Source organism: Diceros bicornis, chromosome 11 (genome assembly GCF_020826845.1).
Source record: "Diceros bicornis minor isolate mBicDic1 chromosome 11, mDicBic1.mat.cur, whole genome shotgun sequence".
Taxonomy (NCBI): Eukaryota; Metazoa; Chordata; class Mammalia; order Perissodactyla; family Rhinocerotidae; genus Diceros; species Diceros bicornis.
In genome coordinates, this window is record NC_080750.1 from 20,389,319 (window position 1) to 20,413,705 (window position 24,387).

The 24,387-nt window shown below is 37.1% G+C and overlaps 1 protein-coding gene across 2 annotated transcripts in view; it reads right to left on the reverse strand.

Annotated features, from left to right (window-relative positions):
- Positions 1-11,081: 11,081 nt before the first annotated feature.
- The window catches only part of MFSD8 (major facilitator superfamily domain containing 8), a 35,032-nt gene continuing 21,726 nt past the window's right edge, over positions 11,082-24,387 (reverse strand). For both annotated transcript variants that reach the window (XM_058550046.1, XM_058550047.1), the window contains exons 8-12: positions 23,342-23,450; positions 21,121-21,255; positions 17,363-17,466; positions 17,027-17,274; positions 11,082-13,207 (exon numbers count right to left, since the gene is read on the reverse strand). In XM_058550046.1, the coding sequence (XP_058406029.1) occupies positions 13,001-13,207; positions 17,027-17,274; positions 17,363-17,466; positions 21,121-21,255; positions 23,342-23,450 (803 nt within the window). In that variant the 3' untranslated portion in view covers positions 11,082-13,000. The remainder of the gene's footprint in view (positions 13,208-17,026; positions 17,275-17,362; positions 17,467-21,120; positions 21,256-23,341; positions 23,451-24,387) is intronic.

Below are 24,387 nucleotides of genomic sequence, written 5' to 3' on the forward strand. Positions count from 1 at the left end.
TAGTTTTCCAGTGTATAAATACACTGCAATTTGTTTATCTGTTATACTGCTGGTGGACATTTGGTTTGTTGCCAGATTTTGGCTGTAAAAGCCATACTGTATGAACATATTCTGGTGCACACAAGCTTCTCTTGAGTTTTACTCAAGTGACTTTCCTGACTCGTAGTATTTGAGTCTCTCAAACGTCATTAGATAATGCCTGCTTTTTTATACTTCCACCTGCAACACATGAGGGTTTATGCTGTTCCACATCCCCATCAATACTGGTGTTGTGGTCTGTTAAAATTTTGCTGGTTTGACAGGTGTAGAATACTGTATCATTGTGGTTTTAATTTGCATTTTCCTTATTACTAAAGAGGTTGAAATCTTACATGTTTATTGGATATTTGTCCTCTTATGAAGTGCCTGATGATGTCTTTTTCTTATTTTTTATCTCTTGTGTTGTCTGGCTTTTTCTTAGTGATTTAAAAAGAGTTCTGGATATGTATCCTTTGATCTTCTCCCGTTTTAGGCTCCCATTCTCTTAATAGTGTCTTGATAAACAAATTCTTAACTTTAATGTAGTTCAGTTTCACAGCCTTCTTTTATGGTTAGTGCTTTTTTGGTTCTGTTTAGTATTTCTTCACCTACACAAAAGGTTGTGAAGATACTCTTCTAAATTACCTTCCAAAACTTGTTTGTTTTACCTTTCATCTGTATTTATAATTTGAGAAGTTTGATTTATATGTTTCCACCTGGAATTATTTATGAACTGGGGTGGGGGATAACAGTTGAGGGTGGGTACCATTCTGAAAATAGAAGGATTAAGTGACTGTACATAGTGGATGCTGAAGGCAGAGGTACCCGACCTCTACTCCCCAGCCTCCTCCTCCTCAGCTCCCAGAGTGCAGGCAGCCACTGTCAAGTTATTGGAGACTTGTGTCTGAAGAATCTGTCCAGCCCAACAGGAAAGTTGGAGTTCCCCAACAAATGTCTCGCCGAGATCATTCTACAGGGAAATTCAAAGTGAACCAGCTCCATCCCATCAGCTTTTTAGTCCTTCATTTTAAAACCATTTTATTATGGAAAGTTTCATACGAATAAGAATAGACTAGTATAATGAGCCTCATGTATCCATCACCTGGCTTCAACAGTTGTCAGTATGTGGCAAATTTTGTATTATTTATACCACTTTTTATTCTCTCCCAGCTAGATTATTTTGAAGCAAATCCCGGGCATCATATCATTGGCATCCATAAATACCTGTTTTATAAACAACCACAATATCATTATTACATACACTTAAAAAGAAAGTTTTAATTGCATAATATCATCCAATACCCAGCCAATGCTCAATGTCCCCCTGGTATTCTTACAAAAAAGGGAAAAAAGTTACAGTTGGTTTGTTTGAATCAGAACCCAAGGAAGATCTACTCACTGCATTTGGTTGATAAATCTCTTAATCTTTTTTCTCCAGTTTTATTGAGATATGCTTGACATACAACATTGTATTAGTCCAAGGTATACAACATAATGATTTGATATATGTATATGTTGTGAAATGATCACAAGTTTAGTTAAGATCAATCACCTCACATAGTTACAAATTTTTTTTCTTCTGATGAAAACTTTTAAGATCTACTCTCTTAGCAACTTTCAAATATACAATACAGTATTGCTAACTATAGTCACTATGCCGTACATTATATCCTAGAACTTATAACTTGAAGTTTTTACCTTTTTATCACCTTCACCCATTTCCCCCACTCCTGATCCCCCACCTCTGGCAGCCACCAGTCTGTTCTCTGTAGCTGTGAATATTTTTTTTTAAGATTCCCCATATAAATGAGATCATACAGAAAGTCATTTGTTCCATAGCATTTCTCTTGTTCTAGATTTAACTGATGGCATCCCAATGGTGTCATTTAATATGTTCATCTACTGAATTTTCCAAAAGATCTAGAAACTTGGTTAGATTTAGGTTCAATTTTTTATTTTTTCAGTAGGGAAGAGAGGAAGAGATAAGAGTAGTTCTTAGCTGGTACTGTTTTTACTACTAAGAATATATAACTTGTTGCCTCCCTTTGTGATGTTAAGATGGATTAGTAGATTTAGGAGCTGTCAGTCTGACTTATGTGCCTTTCACACTTGATGGTCGTTAACCTAGATTCATGATTTCATTAGGGATTACAAAATGGTGATATTCTGTCATTCCTTCTGCATTTTCTGTCATCGGTTATTTGGTTAACCTGAAATCAAGATGATATAGAAAGGGCAGGCTAAATGCTTATTTCTTTCCCTTTACTAGTTTTCAAGATAGAGAGTTGATGCTCTTAGCAACCTCTGAAGGTAACTAACTGATAAGGTGTTTGTCTTTGGTATGTATATGAACTCAGATTTATTCATGTATGTATGTATGTGTGTGAGGAAGACCAGCCGTGAGCAAACATCCATGCCAATCTTCCTCTTTTTTGCTGAGGAAGACTGGCCCTGGGCTAACATCCATGCCCATCCTCCTCTACCTTATATGGGACGCTGCCACAGCATAGCCTGACAAGTGGTGCGTCGGTGCGCTCCTGGGATCTGAACCAGCGAACCCCGGGCCGCCGCAGCAGAGCGCGCGCACTCAACCACCTGCGCCACTGGGCCGGGCCGTTATTTATTTATTTATTTATTTATTTATTTATTTATTTATTTATGAAATTAACTTTTTTATTGTGACAGAACGGCATCTCTTCTAGCTTCTGCTTTATAAAAATTATCACTGTCTTACTGATTGCACAGATATTAATAACATTATCTTTGTAATTTTAATGTTGAACATAATAAAGTATCGTTTGGTGCCTTTTGTCTGTTTTTCGTTGAGTTCTACCTTGTGAGATCAAGATGCTGACCTGACCCTTGCTTTCCTTTAATTTGCATTTGCCTGGAGCATCTCTGCTCAGCATTTTAACCTTTCTGAATCTGTTTGTTAGTGGAATGTCTCTTGTGCACAGCTTAGTGTTGAATTTGCTTTGTTACCCAGGATGAAAATCTTTTTCTTGTGAAAGATGAGTTCATCCTGTTTACATTTATTGATATGACTGATTTGTTTGCTGTTAGTTCTGTCATGTTGTTTTATGTTATATATATATATATATATATATACTTTTTATATGTCTTGTATATGCACGTATAATTAAGTTATTTTGTGGTCTCTGTTGTAAGCTCTTTCACTGTGGTTGTATGTTTTTTGAATTTAGGGAACTCGTTCTTGTTCTACTCGTTACCTCTATATTAATACCTTTTAAATACCCTTGATTTCCTTAATTTTACATACTGCCTATATTAGTTCTCTAGCATGAGCAATATTGAAATTATCTTGTAACTTCTTCCCTCTCCCTCTTTCTAACATTTAAAGTAATACCCTTTCATTCCCAGTAAATACTAATAAAGCAAACAAGCTTATTCTACTCTCCCCATTCTTCCCCCGCTTTTGGGGAATTCTACCATGACGACATCATCAGAACATATAACCATTGTATATTATTCTGTCACCTTTATTTCCATCATTTAGTCTTAGTTCTAGGGGTAATATATAAAATGCTCATTACCAGTCCTTGTGCTGAATTGTCTCTTATCATCTTGGTAGTTTGAAACTTGTTCACAGCTCATGAAAACAGTATTCGCTGAGTTCTTCATGATAACCGTTTGTGGACTTGATGCTTGAAGGTAGGCTTGACTGGGTATAGTGGTTCACAACGCCTTTCTTTAAATATCTTAAATATGTTATTATTCCATTTACTTTTGGCATAAAGTGTCATCACAAGGTCTGATTGCAATCTGATTTTCTTTATAAGTAATAGCCATTTTGGTTGGATGCTCACATTTTTTTTTAATCCAATTTTTAAAATAGAATATGCATCAGTGTAGATCATTCTGAGTCAATTTCCCAGGGACTTGGTTTGCCCTTTTCATATATATATTCGAGTTTTCTTTTATTTCAGCAAATTTTTCTTGAATTGTATTTTTTAGAATTTGTTTTATTGCTTTGATTTTCTCCTTCAAGGACTTTTACTATATGTATGTTAAATTGTGCCTAGTTTTTATATTCATCACGTTCTCCAGAATCATTTTTATCTGTTTATTTCTGTTATTTTAATTTTCCTCCATCTTTTGTTTCCCTTATGAAGCTATCTATGGTATCTTATATATTCTTGTGTTCTTTCTAATTTGGTCTACCTATATGAATAAATTATTTCTTAAATTTCTTATTTTTTCTAGAGCTCTGACAGCAATATTTTTATTTCTTCTTATTGTTTTATTTCTCAATTTCATTGAGAAATTGATTTTTCACATTTTCTAATTATGATTTATGTCATTTTTTTCAAGTTTCCATTTATAATATCTTTCAGCTCATTTTATATGACATCAGTTTTTGTCTGTTTTCTGGGCATACCTATCTGGCATGCCTTTGTTGTCTATAAGAACATTATTTTGTTCAGCCTTAGTCCTTTCCTGTTCTTCCTCAGTGTTTATTTCAGTAAATGGCATTTGTATTACCAGCTGTTCATGTCGGAATCCTGGAAGTCATTCTCGACATCTTTTACCTCATCTAAACACCTAACTAATCCTGTCAATTCTGCCTCTATTGTATATATTTTACCTGCTGTCAACTCTCAATTCCACTGCTGATTCCCTAGTGCACGTCACCAGCATCCCTCATCTGAACACTGCAGTAACCTGCTTGTCTCCAAACATCTCTCGCCCCCATATCAGTTAGTGTTTTTAGTTGCACACATCAGCAGGGAATATAGTTATTTAAGGATATTAACTCATAGAAACTCTAGGAGGGATGGAGATTCAGGCTTTGCAGCTAGAAACAATGCCTGAATCACAGTGCAGGAGCTGCCCCAGAAAAGACACCCTGCCACCCCTGCTCAGCACAAATCCCACAGCCGTGCTGATGAAGCTAGGGGACTAGGTTTCAGAAGCTCTGCCACTGCTTTCTCCAAAATTTAGGCACTGCCCTTGCTCCCTCACCAAAGTCAGTTTTTTTCATGTTGCTCACTTCCTCTTTTTGCTCAATTCCTTGTGCAATCTCGTGTTGGAGGCATGTTACTGGCAGAACCAGAAACACATGCTCACGCTTTGGCTGCAAGGGTGGATCAGAGAGAATTTTGGCTTCTATCTAAGAAGAGAGGCTCACTGTGAGAAGTTCTGCAAATGGAGAAGGATCATCAGGAAATGAAGAGTGGCCACAGACATGATAAATGTCCTCTACATCTCATTCCAGTCCATACTTCACACTGCAGCCAGATCATTCTTGAATACAAAGCTGATTATGTTATTAACTCACTTGAAATTAATTGTGGAAATTTAAAAACACACAAAAACATGGATAGAATAAGGAACCTCCACGTACCTCCCACCCAAATTCAACAGATATTTTGCCAATCTTGTTTCCTACATCCTCCTACTGATGCCCCTCCCCAACTGGAGTATTTTGAAGCAAATCTCACACATGGATAGTTTCTATCATAAATTCTTTTTTTTTTTTTTGTGAGGAAGATCAGTCCTGAGCTAACATCTGTGCTAATCCTCCTCTTTTTGCTGAGGAAGACCAGCTCTGAGCTAACGTCTATTGCCAATCCTCCTTTTTTTTTCCCCCAAAGCCCCAGAAGATAGTTGTATGTCATAGTTGCACATCCTTCTAGTTGCTGTATGTGGGACGCGGCCTCACCATGGCCGGAGAAGCGGCACGTCAGTGCGCGCCCGGGATATGAACCCCGGGCCGCCAGTAGTGGAGCACGCACACTTAACCGCTAAGCCACGGGCTGGCCCTATCATAAATTCTTAAGTATTTATCTCTAACAAACAGATAAGGACCTTTTAAAAGCATAACCATAATCTTATCATGCATCTCAGAATTAGCAATAATTCCTTAATATCATCTAATGATGAGTCCAGTTTCAAATTTCTGCAATTGTCTCAAAAATATCCCTTTAGGGGCCGGCCTGGTGGCAGAGTGGTTAAGTTTGGTGTGCTCTGCTTCAGCCGCCTGGGTTCGGTTCTCGGGCATGGACATACAGCACTTGTCAGCCATGCTGTGGCGGCCACCTACATGCAATGTAGAGGAAGATTGGCACAGATAGTTCAGGGTGAATCTTCCTCAGCAGAAAAAATATCTGTATATCCTTTTACATTTGCTTTGTTTGAAACAGGATCCAAAATATTGTCTATATAATGCATTTGATTTATATATCTCAAGTTTATTTTCATCTGTGACTTCTGCTCTCAACCTTTATTTTTTCCATGCCATTTTTTTTAAAACTTATTTTTATTTTTATTTTTTTCCCCAAAGCCCCAGTAGATAGTTGTATGTCGTAGCTGCACATCTTTCTAGTTGCTGTATGTGGGACGCGGCCTCAGCATGGCCGGAGAAGCGGTGCGTCGGTGCGCGCCCGGGATCCGAACCCGGGCTGCCAGTAGTGGAGCACGCGCACTCAACCGCCAAGCCGTGGGGCTGGCCCTCCATGCCATTTTTTTTTAAAGAAACTGGATCATTTGTCTATAGAATATATCACCTTTTGGGTTTAGATGATTACGTCCTAGGGGTGGCATTTAATTTGTTTATCTTCTGTATTTCCTATAAACTGGTGGTTTATATCCACAGGCTTGATTCGATTCTGGTTCAACTTTTGGGAGGGGGCCAGGAACACTTTCATAGGTGGTGCTGTCTACTTCCTGCTGCAGCAAATCAGGAGGCACATAATGCTTACCCACTTTTAATGATGTTAAGAATAATCAGTGAGTTCAGGTGTTGTCAGCCTCATCCCTCCTTCACCTAGTAGTTTTAGCATTCATTGATGATTGTTGTCCATATCTGTTATTTCACTAGAGGTTGCTAAATGGAGATTGGTCTAATTCTGTTATTCCCTTTGTATTTATTAGCGTGCATTCTTCTACAGAAAATTACTTTCCCTCATCAATATTTGATTACCCTGAAGTTAGGTATAGGAAAGGCAGAATAGACACTTGAGTCTTTATTTTCTGGCTTTTAGAATAAAGAGCTCAAGCCCTAGCAACCTCCAAAGATGACCAATGAGTTTCTTTTTAATTTCATTATGAACTCATTCATAGGTTTTCACACATTTGATGTGTTTAAATCAACTGTAGGTATTATTCTTTTCAATGCTTTAATTGTCCCATTTTTGGCCAGTAGGAGTCCTTTTATTTGACTCCTGTGTCCTTTTGGCAAGACTTCTAGTCTTGGATAACTCTCTTGCTTTCTGGCACAAGGTGTCTCAGGCTCATCTTGCCCCACACTTGGAATCAACCATTTCTACAAGGAGCCCAGGTTTCTTTTTAGAGACCATGTTACCTTAAAAGCTGTCCCATTTCTCTTAAATAAAGTCCAAAATACTTAACATGGTATATATAGTACCATGCTTCCTAACTAATTGATCCCTTCAGTGCTCCGAGTTGTTAGTAGGGCCTGTGTTGACTGTAGAAGCTGGGTACAAGCAGCTTCATGCATTTTCCACAATGGTGCATACAGTACTTTCTATGATTGCAATGATATGAAAACAGTTGGGCGGTGTAGGTGTAGTGGATAAAAGTATATTTTTCAGCTCAGAAAACCTTTCTTTGGTGGAACTGCCTCTTCTCCGTCCAGTTATAAATCTGTTTAGTCCATGTAATTGAGATGAACCTGACAGGGTTCTTCCTCTCCCCGACACAAACAATTGCATTCCCAGAATGGATGCGTGATCCAGGCCTGGGTTAGTAGAGGATTCCATCCCCTACCCATCTGGTCAGTTCAGGGATGGGTAAGCTAAACTTGGCTACTTGGAGCTTTTTCGGATACTTCTGCCTGAGCCATTTTTCTCTGGAATTGTTATCGAGCAACATTCCCTAACTTTCCTGTCAGTTCAGATTCCCAGTTATTCACTCTTATAACTCCCTATACTTCTCTTTCATCACCCTTCCCTCAAGGATAATCGTCTGTGTAATCATTTGACTAACCTCTGACTTTCCTGCCAGTATGTCCCATGAGGGTAGGGGCTCTGTGTACTCTGTTTACTGCTCTATACCCAACCATGACATGGTGATTGACACATAGTGGGTGTCCCTTCAATATATAGTGAAAGTATGAATAAGTAAAATTTTAAGGCTTAAGGTACATATATAATAATCTTGTTTATTAGAAAATATACATTTACAATGTAAAATACATTAAATTACAAAAAAATCAGTAGTCTAAAATGTTACCAAAAATTTCCTCTCAAAATAAGTTAATCTATTCTTGAACAGATGCAGACAAGCAGTTTACCCTCTCCAAAACAATAAATTACATGCAGATTTATTTCACTTTATGCAAGAGAAAAGTCGTATATGACCTGGAGTTTATTTCAAATGTAGCCAAGCTTAGCAAGGTAGCATGTAGATCTTTGTGAAGTTATAAATCCCCTCAGAATATGAAAATCACTCTTTCTTATGAAGTTTAAGTTTTCAAAAACATCTTTTCTTTTTTTTTTAAAGATTTTTTATTTATTTATTTCCCCCCCAAAGCCCCAGTAGATAGTTGTCTGTCATAGCTGCACATCCCTCTGGCTGCTGCACGTGGGACGCGGCCTCAGCATGGCCAGAGAAGCGGTGCGTCAGTGCACGCCGGGATCCGAACCCGGGTCGCCAGCAGCGGAGTGCGCGCACCTAACCGCTAAGCCACGGGGCCAGCCCACATCTTTTCTTAAATATACGTTATTTTTAGCAGTTTTTCATGCCTTAGGGTCTACTATCTTTTTCAATTTATACTCAAATTGTCCCACTGAAGACGTCAACTAGGTGATTTTTTTCCTCAAACTTTACCTCCCTGCTCTTTCCTCAACCCCATGTCACTTCCTTATCTTCTTTTGTGCCAAGATGTGTGCTGGTATAATCATCTGGAGAAGAAAGTGCTCTCAATAAAAAGGAAGGTGGTAGTCATTTTTGCAAGGTTATAGTTTGTCTGAATTTTATTCAATATTATAAATCTTCAATGAAGTTGGGAAACTTCTCTATGTCATATTCTTGCATGGAAACAGGCTAACTATTATGCTAAGATTTTAAACGCCCCAGTCAGGGGGCTTCAAATTACGTTTCTCAAATATTTCTGCTATTAGGAGTCACTGGTATAAGTAACTTAATTTACCCTACAATTAGCAATTAATCAACTGCTATTACTACTTTCTGGGCTATTTTCCCCACTACGAAAAATAGAGTGGTTAAGAGTATGGACTCTGCAGACAGACTGTTATTTAGACAAGTACCTTAACTTCTCTGTGCCTCTCTGTTCCTTCACCTGTAAAATGGGAATCATAATAGTACCTTCACTCCATAAAATTGCTATGAGAATTAAACTGTACATTACACTCACCTGGAATATGGAAAGAATTCTATAAAATGTTTGCTATTATAATTTTCATCATTACTGTTACTGTTGTTATTTCTATCAGGCACACAATCTAAACCAAAGGTGGAGTTTACTCTTTAGGATTAGAAGTGACCCAAAAAATATAAGACAGAGGAAGGAGCTGCAGAACATCAGGGAATAGGGATCCCAGGACTTGACCAAACAGCCAGAAAACTGGCTATGGTTCTGATAATCTAACTGAAGCAGTCTTGCTATGGGAGGTGAAGAGTGAAAACAATCTCTAGAATCTAATCATAGGATGATTTCTGTCAGATTAAGCCTTCTACTAGAGCTGAAGAAGTTGGATTTAAAAGTATAGCAAACTTCAAAAGCAAAAAAAACAATCCCATTAAAAAATGGGCAGAGGATCTGAATAGACATTTTTCCGAAGAAGACATACAAATGGCCAACAGGTAGACGAAAAGGTGCTCCACATCACTAATCCTCAGGGAAATGCAGATCAAAACCACAATGAGGGGCCAGCCCCGTGGCTTAGCGGTTAAGTGCACGCGCTCTACTACTAGCGGCCCGGGGTCGGATCCTGGGCGCGCACCAATGCACCGCTTGTCCGGCCATGCTGAGGCAGCGTCCCACATACAGCAACTAGAAGGATGTGCAACTATGACATACAACTATCTACTGGGGCTTTGGGGAGAAGAACGGCAAAAAAAGGAGGAAGATAGGCAATAGATGTTAGCTCAGGGCCGGTCTTCCTCAGCAAGAGGAGGAGGACTGGCATGGATGTTAGCTCAGGGCTGATATTCCTCACAAAAAAAACAAAACAAAAAAACAAAAAACCCACAATGAGATATCACGTCACACTTGTTAGGATGGCTATGATCAAAAAGATAAGAGAAAACACGTGTTGGTGAGGATGTGGAGAAAGGGAACCACTGTTCACTGTTGGTGGGAAGGTACATTGGTATAAACATTATAGAAAACAGTATGGAGGTTCCTCAAAAAATTAAGAATAGAAATACCTTATGATCCAGCTATCCCACTACTGGGTATCTACCCAACGAACCTGGAATCAACAATCCAAAAAGGCTTATGCACCCCTATGTTCATCGCAGCATTATTCACTATAGCCAAGACGTGGAAGCAACCCAAGTGTCCCTGGACTGATGACTGGATAAAGAAGATGTGGTGCACATATACCATGGACTACTCAGCCATAAAGAAAGACAAAATCATCCCATTTCCAACAACATGGATGGACCTGGAGGGTATTATGTTAAGTGAAATAAGCCAGAAAAAGAAAGACAAACAAGGCATGATTTCACACATATGTGGAAGATAAACCAACACATGGACAGATAGAACTGTTAGGTGGTTACCAGGGGCTAGGGGGGTGGGGGGTGGGCACACGGGGTGGAGGGATGCACTTATATGGTGATTGATAAACAATAATGTACAACAAAAATTTCACAATAAAAAAAAAATTAAGAATAGAACTACTATATGATCCGGCAATCCCACTTCTGGGTATTTATCCAAAGGAGATGAAGGCAGGATCTTGGAAAGATATCTGTACTCCCATGTTCATTGCAGCATTATTCATAATAGCCAAGAGATGGAAACAATGGATGAATGGATAAGGGAGACGTAGTGTGTGAAAAAATATATATATACACATATTCCATATATATAATGGAATATTATTCAGCCACAAGAAAGGAGATCCTATCATTTGTGACAATATGGATGGAACTTGAGGGCATTATGTTAAGTGAAAAAAGTCAGATAGAGAAGGATAAATACTGTATGATATCACTTGTATGTGTAATCTAAAAGAGCCAAACTATTAGAGGCAGAGAATGGAATGACAGGTGCCAGGGGCTAGAGGGTGGAGGAAATGGGGACATGCTGGTCAAAGAGTACAAACTTCCTGGTATAAGATGATAAGTGCTGGGGATCTAATGTACAGCATGGTGATTATAGTCAATAATATTGTATTATATACTTAAAAGTTGCTAAGAGAGTAGCTCTTAAATGTTCTCACCACAAAAAAGAAATGGTAATTATGTGATGTGATGGAGGTGTTAGCTAAAGCTATGGTGGTAATCATTTTGCAATATATAAATGTATCAAACCAACATGTACACATTAAACTTATACACTATTATACGTCAGTTATATCTCAATAAAGCTGGAAAAAGCAAACAAACAAAAGACACAGGGAGAAGATATCCATCTACAAGCCAAAGAGAGAGGCCTCAGAGGAAACCAACCCTGCCAACACCTTGATCTCAGACTTCTAAGCTCCAGCGCTGTGAGAAATAAATTTCTGTTGTTCAAGCCAAAAAAAAAAAGAGTACAGCAAACTTAGTATAAAGTACAGATTATAGTGTTTACTCTCAGATTTGAAAATATTTATAACTTAGAGTAGGAAACATTTGAAAAAGTATTTAGAAATATTTTTGCATTTTTTGTAATACTGATTATCCATATACATAGCTCTGTACTAGGTCCTTTTATCAGCATTCAACTTATATAGAGATAGAAATGTATACACAGAGAGTATGATTTAGCCAGCTTCAAGTAAACTCAGTAAACTGTTAGATTAAAGCCATTTTGCCTCAAATATTTACTAGCATGACTAGATTGGGGCTATCACAGCCTATCCAATTTCAAATTCTGCAGTTCTGAATAGCTATGCAGACATAGATTGAAAACTGTTGTGTCTTCCCTGACACTACTGAGAGATGGGAAAGTAAATAATGAAAGTGATAGTTTTTCTCCAGAATTTAAGGGAGTTGAAGAATTCCAATAATTTTAATAAACAGTTTGCAATAACACATATCTGGGCTTATGTTTCTAAAGTGAATTATTTATTAGTACCTGAAAGAAAAAAGTAGCTAGCTCTACTAAAGGTAGTGAAATCCATCTTGATCTCTTAACGCTCTTTATCGCTCAAATATTAGCATTATTCGTACCCATCTATTAACTTAAGGGTTACTTAGTGAGATCCTGAACTAAAATAAGACAGAAGGTGTAGTATTAAAAACAATGACTTACAGAAGGTAAGGTAGGATGGCAGTCATGGTTAAGTGGAAAAGTTAAGAGTTATGATTTTTATTTCATAAAGAAACTTGATAATAAGAGAAAGTGCATTTTTTAAATAAATAAAAAGTAGGTACCTTCAAATAAAAGCACCTATTTAGGTAAACAATTTTTATGATTTCATTGTGTTATAGGTAGTCAATACAGAACTCTCCTGCGGTTTCACTGCATAGATATTCTCTCATTATTTTAATGACGCCTCTACAGTTTGAATTAAGAGTACAACTTCACATTTATAGACTATCGTCCATTCACTCGAGAGTTCATGCAACCCAAAAAAAGGTGTTATATGAAGAATATTTCTTTTTAAGATAAGGAAATTATGATCCAGAATGTTTTTATATTATCTTACTATTCATAATTACACATAGAATTCCCTGTGTTATTCAATAAATGTTCTTGTTATTCAAAATATACAGTATCTGCAGCCTGCTTTTTGGAAACTGACTCATAGCAATTGTCTAGCAGAGCCTTAGAAGAGGAAGTCCCACATAGCAAGTACTTTCCATTACTGTCTTAGCTAGGCTACTCTTGAATCCTTCCATGCCTTACAGAAAAAGCGATGAGTCTTCTGTAAACCACTCCCAGGAGTGTGATGGCAAGCACCACTATTCCACACACAAGGCTGAATGCCCATCGTGGGCCCCAGGAAGTGTACACTTGGGTGATGAACACAGGTCCAAGAATCCGAGCTGCACTGCCAGACGCTGTTAACCAGCCCATGTACACACCCTGTGGGGGGTGGGGAGGGGAGAAGCAGATCATATCAAGTTGAGTTATTTAAAAAACAAGGATGATGCTACTATTACCAAACTATGGCAAACTCATAAGAATCACTTTCTCCATCTTTTATTTTTAAATTAAATATAAAATGCATCTCTATAAATATAGCAAATAATGAACAATAAACTTATTTGATATTGTCAGTTTAGGAAAAATAAAAGTAGTAGTAAAGGGACAAACTTAATGTCTGCTGAAGCCCTGGGAACAATATAATTTATTAATTTATCTTTTAAGGCTAACATTTATTTTGTACTTGCTGTCTTCCCGACACTGTGTTCGGGGCTTTACATGTTATGTTTCTAACGCTCACAAATGTCTATGATTGGTGTTGCCCCACTTAACAAAAGTGGGAGCTGAAGCTCAGAAAAGTCAAGTAACTTGTGCAAGAAATTTGAAGCTATGTTTGGCAGACTCCACTGTCCCACCTTCCACTAAAGCACAATGTGACTCCTCCAAATGCTGTACCCAAAACTGTAACCCAGACAGTCTACCTGAGAATGTGCAATGAAGCATTATTTTTAATATCCCCAAACTGAAAACAACCTAAATGTCTATCAATAGTGGATTAAGTAAATAAATTATGATGTATTTAATGAATGAAATGCTAGGAAGTTACTTAAAAAAATACGGCATTATATACAGTAAGATCTTATAATTAGAATAACATCTTATATGCATTGATATAGAAAGAAGGCTATGGCATATTAAGTAAAAAAAATTCAAGATGCAGAAAAAACTTTATGTACATGAGATATAATATAGTCTGTTTCATATTTTTTTAAAAAGGCATGGATGTGGATATATTTGAATAGGCAGAGATGTCCTTGGGGCTGGCCTGGTGGCGTTAGTGGTTAAGTTCTCACACTCTGCTTCAGTGGCCCGGGGTTCGTGGGTTCAGATCCCCGGTGTGGACCTACACACTGCTCATCAAGCCATGCTGTGGCAGCATTCCATATACAAAATAGAGGAAGACTGGCACAGATGTTAGCTCAGGGACAATCTTCCTCAAGCAAAAAGAGGAAGATTGGCAACAGATGCTGGCTCAGGGCAAATCTTTCTCATCAAAAAAAGAAAAGAAAAGAAAAATGTCTTGAAGTAAACAGTGGTTGACTTCAGTGTGGTGAGGCTAAGAGGAGCCTTCATTTTCTGCTATATACATTTCAAATTATTTGAATTTTGTTATAACCATCATGTATTGTTTTTGTAATTAATATGCTTTTATTCTTTTTTTAATTGATGTGTTAATAGTTTACAACATTGTGAAATTTTGGTTGTACATTTTTGTTTGTCGATCACCATATATATGTCTCCCTTCACCCCTTATGCCCACCCCCCACCCCCATTGCTCCTGGTAACCACAATACAGTTTTCTCTGTCCATGTGTTGGTTTATATTCCACATTTGAGTGAGATCATACGGTGTTTGTCTTTCTCTTTCTGGCTTATTTCACTTAACATAATACCCTCCAGGTCCATCCACGTTGTTGCAAATGGGATGATTTTGTTTTTTTTTTATGGCTGAGTAGTATTGTATTGTATTGTATATATATACCACATCTTCTTGATTCAATCATCAGTTGAGGGACACTTGGGTTGCTTCCACTTCTTGGCTATAGTGAATAATGCTGCAATGAACATAGAGGTGCATAAGCCTCTTTGGATTGTTGATTTCAGGTTTGTTGGATAGATTGCCAGTAGTGGGATAGCTGGATCATGGGGTATTTCTATTTTTAATTTTTTGAGGAATCTCCATACCATTTTCCATAGAGGCTGCACCAGTTTGCATTCCCACCAGCTGTGTATGAGGGTTCCTGTTTCTCCACATCCTCTCCAACATTTGTTGTTTTTTAGTCTTGGTGATTATAGCCATTCTAACGGGCGTGAGGTGATATCTTAGTGTTGTTTTGATTTGCATTTCCCTGATGATTAGTGATGTTGAACATCTTTTCATGTGCCTATTGGCCATCTGTATATCTTCTTTGGAGAAGTGTCTGCTCATTTCCTCTGCCCATTTTTTGATGGGGTTGTTTGTTTTTTTGTTGTTCAGTTGTGTGAGTTCTTTATATATTATGGAGATTAACCCTTTGTCAGATATATGTTTTGCAAATATTTTCTCTTCATTTTGATCCTGGTTTCATTTGTCTTGTAGAAGCTCTTTAATCTGACAAAATCCCACTTGCTTATTTTTTCTTAGGTTTCCTAGTCTGAGTAGGCATGGCATCCGAAAAGATTCCTTTATGACCAATGTCAAATAGTGTGTTGCCTACATTTTCTTCTATGAGTTTTATAGTTTCAGGTCTCACTGTCAGGTCTTTGATCCATTTTGAGTTAATTTTTGTGAATGGCGATACTATGCTTTTATTCTTGATTTTGAAGATTTAAAAATATAATTTTATAGATTAAAAAACCCAGAAATTACCAAAATGTTTTACCTACTATTATAGCTTAAAAAAGCACGGATATTAAAAAATTTTTTCTCTTTGCCTTATTTCAGTAGAGAAACACTAATTTCTGCCCTGAAAATGTAAAACTATCAGGTAGGTTTTAAAGAGGAAGAAAATATTTTCATTTTGTGGCCATTAAAATGTAAATAACTGCTACTAAAAAGAAGAGTCAGAAGTAAAACCCAGAAACAGCCCAAATGTGCAATAATAGGAAAATGACTGAATAAATCACGGTACATTTATAAAATGGAATACAATGTCTCCATTAAAAATAATTCTCCAAAAGAAAATTAAATTTCATGGGAGAATATTTATAACATATTGTTTTATATATATATATACACATATATATATATAAAAGCACATTACAAAATAGTATCAATGATATAATCCTATTTTTGTGTTAAATACACACACCCATATACACAGACATAGACAAAAGACTGGGAGTGGAAGCATTATTTCACCAAAATGTTAGTAGTAATTGTTTCTTTGATATTTTTCTTCATTTTGCTTCTGTGTTTTTCTAATTTTTATATAATGAATATGGAAATTCCTATAATAAAAACTAATTTTAAAATATATATAGCTGCTGTACACTTTTTTTTTTTTAATTTTTTTTTGTGAGGAAGATCAGCCCTGAGCTAACATCCATGCTAATCCTCCTCTTTTTGCTGAGGAAGACCGGCTCTGAGCTAACATCTATTGCCAATCCTCCTCCTTTTTTTCCCCAAAGCCCCAGTAGATAGTTGTATGTCACAGTTGCACATCCTTCTAGTTGCTGTATGTGGGACGTGGCCTCAGCATGGCCGGAGAAGCGGTGCGCCGGGGTGCACCCGGGATCCGAACCCGGGCCGCCAGCAGCGGAGCATGCACACTCAACCGCTAAGCCATGGGGGCCGGCCCTGCTGTACACTTTTAAGACTGTTGTGTTTTCATCTCTTAGTAACTGTCCCAGGGCCAGATGCAATTAAGCCTAGATCCAAATCTGCCTATCAATTTTGGTTCCCTAACTGTTGCCTAGTTTAAGAATGAGTTTCAGAAATTTATGCATCAGATATTTTTTCTATGAAAATGATTTTGAGCTCATAATCTCTGACTTCAAGACATCTTTGAGTTCTAACTTAGAGTACGTTTTGTTAAATTTCAGCATAGAAGCCCTGCATATACTTTACAAACATTGTTTTTTTTTAAATTTAACATAGTGAATATGATTTAAAAAAATCCCCTAAATCAGCTTGTGTAAAAATAAAGAATGGTAGCAAAAAACGTGAGTGCTTACAAGTATATTTTACATAATTGCAATGTCAGGGTAACTGACTCACCTGAGGTTTTGGTCCCAGAATTTTTGAATATAATGTATAGGACATAACATTGCAGGATGGATAGCCTATTCCAATCAGCACCACTGATGTGAGGAACTGAGCCAGACGGATCATGGGGGTGTAGAGGCACCAGGCTTGTTCAGTTGGGCAACCAGTTGGTTCTTCATTGTGATCTTCTCTTGGAGACTTCCAAAGAGTAATAATAATTTCCCCAAATGTAGTATTAGGGATTGAATTATTACGTAAATCTGAAAAAACAAAATTAGTACAATGCATTACCTGTCTATTTTAGACGAATAACAGTGGCTAATGTTATAGAATGATGTATGGCTATACCTTCCCACTGTATTTTGGGAAACTGATTTCCCCAAGGTAACAAGATAAAGAAGCCAACCCATACAACGATGAGTCCTCCCAGTAGAATAGCACGCTCGCCAATCCTGTTAAAGAACAGAAACTCTGTAATTTAAAAATGAAACATCTAACATAGTTTCATAATTTTTATAATTTTAAAAACTATAAATAAAATAATATCGTGATACTTTTAGTGATATAGCAATGAATATGAATGCTAAATATAATTTCCCACTAAAAGGAACCAGGACTCCTCTGAAAACTGGCTGATTTCAGGTCTGGGACAGAAAATGTATACGATGAGCCTGGACATCTTGTCATACCAGAGAGCACAGAAGCTATTAGTGACCACTAGGTCATGAAAAAAGGGCTCAGAGCCAATATGAAGAAGCTGGCCCAAAACACAACAATGTGAACACCAAAACGAATAATAATGACAATGGACTGAAACACATAAAAATGTTATAATCTATGAATTTATACTATACTAAAACAAAATACTCTTGGTTACTTTCAGAGGATGTTAGGGAACGAACTCATTATTTTAAAAATCAATTAATAAAAGGAAAGAATCACCCTGTCTTTCCTATACAAACTATACCTCAGGATAACCAAATAGTTGGTAGGAGGAGGGTTCTCTTTATAGGAAGTATTCCAGGAAATAAAGAAATGACAGAATTAAAACACCAGCATTTTGCAATGATGTATTAATGAATTAATGGATCTAGGGAATGATCAATGGCCACTTACATCATAAAAAGAGATAAAACATGACATTTCTCCTGATATAAGCACATACCACCTATTAAGTATTCTTGCCAAAAAATTGAGCCTAAATCTCATCAAGCTTCTAGATCTAAGTACCATTTTTTGAGAAATATAGTAGACACGGGAAAATGTTAAAAAGAAAACCAAAAACATCCCAGGGATTCAATCAGCGAGATCCAAATGTGGGAAACTATAGGGCAAATATCCAGTTTCTTCAATTTGTAAGGGGAAAAAAAGGAAAGAGAGAGATGGAAAAGAAACTTATAGATTAAAAGAGACTTAAGAGACTTAAGAGCCTGAGTCAAGTGAGTAAACTGTGAAACAAAATATAACAATTTAAAACAAAACAAATAAAAAAAAAATTTGAGACGGAGAAAATTTGAATACTGCCTGGATATTTGACGATATTTAGAAATCACTGTTAATTTTTTTTAGATGTGATAATGTTGTCATCATTAACTTTGAGAGATATATACTGAAATATTTATGCAAAACATGAAATGATGTCTGGGATCAGCTTCAAAATAATCCAGGTGTACGGGATAGGGAGTGTGGAGCAGGTGGAGGTATAGATGAATCAAGATTGTCCAAGGGTTTATAATTGTTGAAGCTGGGTAACAGATGTTAGAGACTCAATACATGATGCTCTCTACACCTTAATTTTCCATAATAAAAAGTGAAATATACAAACAAGACCAAAGGCTTCCTAAAACAAACCAAACAAACCCAAATGCTTCCCATCACCCTCAGAGTACCTACAAGGCTTCACATCTTTCCAATCCGATATTCTCCCATTGGCCATTTCTCTCATTCTGCTTTGGCCAAACGGGCCTTCCTGCTTGTTCCTTAAACATACAAAGCTCAGTCTTCTCGGGGAAGAAAGCTCCAGGCCACTGCATGGCTGTTTTCTGACTTCACTGAGATCTCTGCTTGGATGTACAGTAGTGTCCCCTTATCCGCAGGGGATACATTCCAAGACCTCCAGTGGATGCCTAAAACCGTGGATAGTACCGAACCCTATGTACACTATGTTTTTTCCTAAACATACATACCTACGATAAAGTATTATAAACTAGGCACAATAAGAGATTAACAACAATAACTTAGAATAGTTATAACAATATACTGTAATAAAAGTTATGAGAATGTGGTCTCTCAAAATATTGTACTGTACTCACCCTTCTTCTTGTGATGACGTGAGATAATAAAACGCCTACGTGACGAGGTGAATGACGTAGGCATTATGATATAGTGTTAGGCTACTACTGACCTTCTAACTATACATCCAAAGGAGGATGATCTGCTTCCTCCTTCTACTCAGTTGACCGCGGGTAATTGAAACCGCAGAAAACGAAACCACAGATAAGGGGGACAACCATAACTTTCTTTTCTTTTCTTTTTTTTTTTTTTGTGAGGAAGATCGGCCCTGAGCTAACATCTGCCAATCCTCCTCTTTTTGCTGAGGAAGACTGGCTCTGGGCTAACATCTATGCCCATCTTCCTCCACTTTATATGGGACGCCACCACAGCATGGCCTGACAAGCGGTACGTTGGTGCGCGCCCGGGATCTGAACCTTCCAACCCTGGGCCGCAGCAGAGCGCGCACACTTAACCACTTGCGCCACCAGGCGGGCCCTGTAACTTTCTTAAACATGCTCTCCTTGAGCTGTCTATCAAAATAACACTTTCCTTCTCTCCCAACCCTGCCCTTGCCACTCCTTATTCTCTTCCTCTGCTCTATTCTTCTTCATAGTACTTATCACTACCTGACTTCACATTTGTGCTTACTGGCTTCCCCCGCAACAGAATACAAGCTCTTTGAAGGTATGGAATTGGATAATCTGTAAGAAGTCCTATCAGCAGGACCACTCTACTTCTGTAGCAAGATGTAATGTATTTACCATCATTTAACTTTGAATAGGAATCTATGCCTATGTCACCTCTATATCTGTACTGTGGCCCCTCTACTTGGCTCTCTAAGGACAGGAATCTTCGTAGTATCTCTTATAGCCCCTAACCCTTCACACTGACAATATTTGTTAATTGATTTTATTTATTTTATTTTTTTTAAGATTTTATTTATTTATTTATTTTCCCCCTCAAAGCCTCAGTAGATAATTGTATGTCATAGTTGCACATCCTTCTAGTTGCTGTACGCGGGAGGCGGCCTCAGCACGGCCGGAGAAGCAGCGCGTTGGTGTGCACCCGGGATCCGAACCCGGGCCGCCAGCAGCGGAGCACGCACACTTAACCGCTAAGCCACGGGGCCAGCCCTGTTAATTGATTTTAGAACTTTATTAAAGTTCTAAAGTATTATTAAAGTATTGTAGGAATAATTAAATTGTTAGAACCGTCTAAATTCAACTAATGTCCCACCCCAGACAACATGAATGAACTTAATTTTATACAAGCATTCTTCCCAAAGTGTGTTCTTTACAGTTGTACTCCACAAAATGCTTCTTTAAAAGAGCGTTCTGTGGTCAAAGTTAGAAATAACTTTGAGAAATGCTATATACTGTACTTGTCATGATGGTGATATGGTACATATATATTGAAGATATAGAAGTTTTAGAGTAAAGAAGTCTGGTAATTTTAACCAGAATTTTCCAGACTTAAACACTGAATCTCTTTTGTTACATAACATATATGACCATATGGCAGAAAAATGTTTTATGAAGTAAATTCTAGAAATACTTAAATAAAACATAATATACAAAAGATACATTTGAAGACAATTATTCACTTTGTAAAGTATCTTGCTTTACCAAAGAACATGCCATATGGTACAGAAATATCATGCTCCCTTAATAAATTTTAAATCTGTTTGCAAACATTCAAGGACTAAAACTAACACATAATGAAAGAAAAGCTTTAAATCATTTTACTAACACATTTATTTACGTTGCTAGCTCTGTTTCACGTTTCACTTCAAAAAAATAGACTTGAAACAAAACCAAAGACATATAACTTACTTTTTGGAAAGTAATTTAATCCCCATGAAAATAATAACTGCCTCAACTCCAAGAGCAGCAAGTATTATTCCATCATATAATACAGCTTGTTCTCGAGTCCAGGCATACATATCCATTGTTAACGGAGTAACGATGCTAAGAAAAACAAAAAGAAATTATTCTTATTTTATTTAAATCATAGTCATTGTTACTTAAAAGTTGAAATAGAAGCTTTAATAATGATATCGACACATTCAAGAATTTGCATCCCTTTTAACAATGATGTCAGATCTACATAAACAAAAATTTTATCACTTTTTTAGGCACATTTTGTCGTTACATGCATAAGCTACTGTTTCACTGTTTGTATTTTTATTTCTTAATATTTATTTTAATTATATAAGTAAAATAGCCACATTGCAAAAAATGTGAAAAACAGGAAGAGGAAACAAACCAACCATAACTCCTATCCTTCTAATATAACTAAATAATCATGGTTATATTTTGGTTTAAATTGGTCTCTTTTCAATGAAATAATGTTACTATTATTAAGTTATTAGAGCCTTCTGGAATTTTTTTTCTTTTACTCAGTCTTGTTGATCCCTAACTTTGAATGTATACATTTTTCTCCCTACTTCTGAGTGTCTCTCTTCCTTTACATGACTATCTGTCTCCTTCCTTGCCAAGCTTCTTTTCCTACTTTCAATCTTCTTGTTTAACTGGCTACAAAATGGAATTGAAATAAATTTAAAATATTCATTCTTAAAAAAAAAGAACATCACCACTTTTAATTTTAAAATCAGATGAGCTGATGTGGAAAATAGTTTGACGGTTTCTCAATAAGTTAAACATGGAATTACCACATGACCCAGCAATCCCACTTCTGGGTGTCTACTCAAAAGAACTGAAAGCAGAGACTCAAACAGATACTTGTGCACCCATGTTCACTGCAACATTATTAACAATAGCCAGAAGGCAGAAAGAACCCAAATGTCCACTGACAGATAAATGGATAAACAAAACTGGTATATACATACAATGGAATATTCTTCATCCATAAAAAATGGATGCATCCATGAAATTCTGACACATGCTACAACATGGATGAACTTGAAAACATCACGCTAAGTGAAATAAGCAACACACAAAAGGACAAATGTTGCATGATCCCACTTATATGATCCCACTAGAATAGGCAAATTCATAGAGAGAGAAAGTAGAATAGAGGTTACCAGGGGCTGGGTGAGGGGTAATGAGGACTTATTGTTTAATTGGTGTAGAGCTCCTATTTGGGATGATGAAAAGGTTCTGGAACTGGATAGTGGTGATGGTTGCACAACATTGTGAATGTATTTAATGCTACTTAATTGTACAATTAAAAATAGTTAAAATGGCAAATTTTATGCTGTGTGTATTTTGCGACAATTTAAAAAATGCCCCCAAAATCAGATGAGCTGAAATTTTCATATAGCTCAATAATTTTAAAAATAAAAAAATCAAGCAAATCTACATTTACTGGCATTAAAATGTTATAATGTATTGGTAAGGGAATACACGAAGTTGTCAAATGATAACATCACATATTCTATGTTGGTTTAATAGACATAGGCACACACACCTGCACGCATACACATACCAATACTTTGTATAGAAAAAATGTTCGAAAAAACATACACTGGAGTATTAGAAGTGGTTACCTCCAGGGAAAGAAGTGGATGTGGAAATACTGTTGTAATGTTTGGAATATTTATAACAAGAATGTACTCTTTTTATAATATAATGGAAAGGCATTTTAAAAATAAAAAAGCCATATGACAACTAAAGGTCAACAAAGTCAGCACAAGGCAGAGATTTTGTAATCTACATACTAGTTTTCAGGATCAGGGCTTACATAGAGTTAAAATTGCCAGACTGAATCCCATATGCATAACTAGGGATTTATATGGCTTACAGTTAATTAAATCATGACACTAAAGTTTTATAACTATATTTGTCATAAATCTCAGACGAAAGGGAGACTAGTGAAATAGATTCCTTAAGGAAGTAAGATAAGGTAGTAAGATTACAGAGAATTAACTACATTCAAGTTAAAAAGCATAAAATTTATATACACTTTTTACATTATGACAAGAAAAATATGCCTTACATACAGTTTTTGAGAACATCGATATGCTTGATTAAGTTGCAGTAAGAAATACAGGTTATTTACATAATCTGATTTAGATGAAGACAATAAACTTACGTTTCAAAAAGGGCAAAGATAAATAGAACCACAAAAAACAGAATGTTGGTAGACACAACAGCAACTTGATCAATATTTCCTTGGGGAATCTGAACTTCATCTGTATTTGCTAGAGTAAACAGGAGAAAAAATTATATTACCTACCCATCTAATCTTTCTTATGACACTAAAATAACGTAGAAATTATATGTAACAAATTCTATGACTAAACATTGAAAATCATTTTTAGGCTTCAAAACAGTTTAAAAGTAACAGAATTTATATGACAGAAATAACTTTTTTTTTTTTTTTTTTTTTGTGAGGAGATCAGCCCTGTGCTAACATCCACCAATCCTCCTCTTTTTTTGCTGAGGAAGATGGCCCTGGGCTAACATCTGTGCCCATCTTCCTCCACTTTATATGAGACGCCGCCACAGCATGGCTTGCCAAGCAGTGCGTCGGTGCGCGCCCGGGATCCGAACCAGCGAACCCTGGGCCGCTGCAGCGGAGCGCGCGCACTTAACCGCTTGCGCCACCGGACCGGCCCCATGACAGAAATAACTTTTAAATGGCATTTAAAAGTAAAATGAGGGCCGGCCCCATGGCTTAGCGGTTAAGCGCACGCGCTCCGCTGCTGGCGGCCCGGGTTCGGATCCCGGGCGCGCACCGACGCACCGCTTCTCCGGCCATGCTGAGGCCGCGTCCCACATACAGCAACTAGAAGGATGTGCAGCTATGACATACAACTATCTACTGGGGCTTTGGGGGAAAAAATAAATAAATAAAAGAGACATTTGGAAATAGTCTGCTATACTTGGGGGCAATTAAGTACGCTGGACACTCAACCTAGAGTTATGACCTCCCTTTGTAATCACACAGAGAAAACTGGTCACCTTTGTCCAGATCCTTTTCTGGGGAGACTCTGGTCCTTGTGGGCCTTGTATTATTTTGGACAGACCTCCTTGATTCTCAATGACCACCCAGAAGCCAGTCTTTACTCCTTTCAGTCATATATCAACATTGGCCCAAGTTAGACTGGAGTTTGCTTCATATGTGGTTAGTTTCCT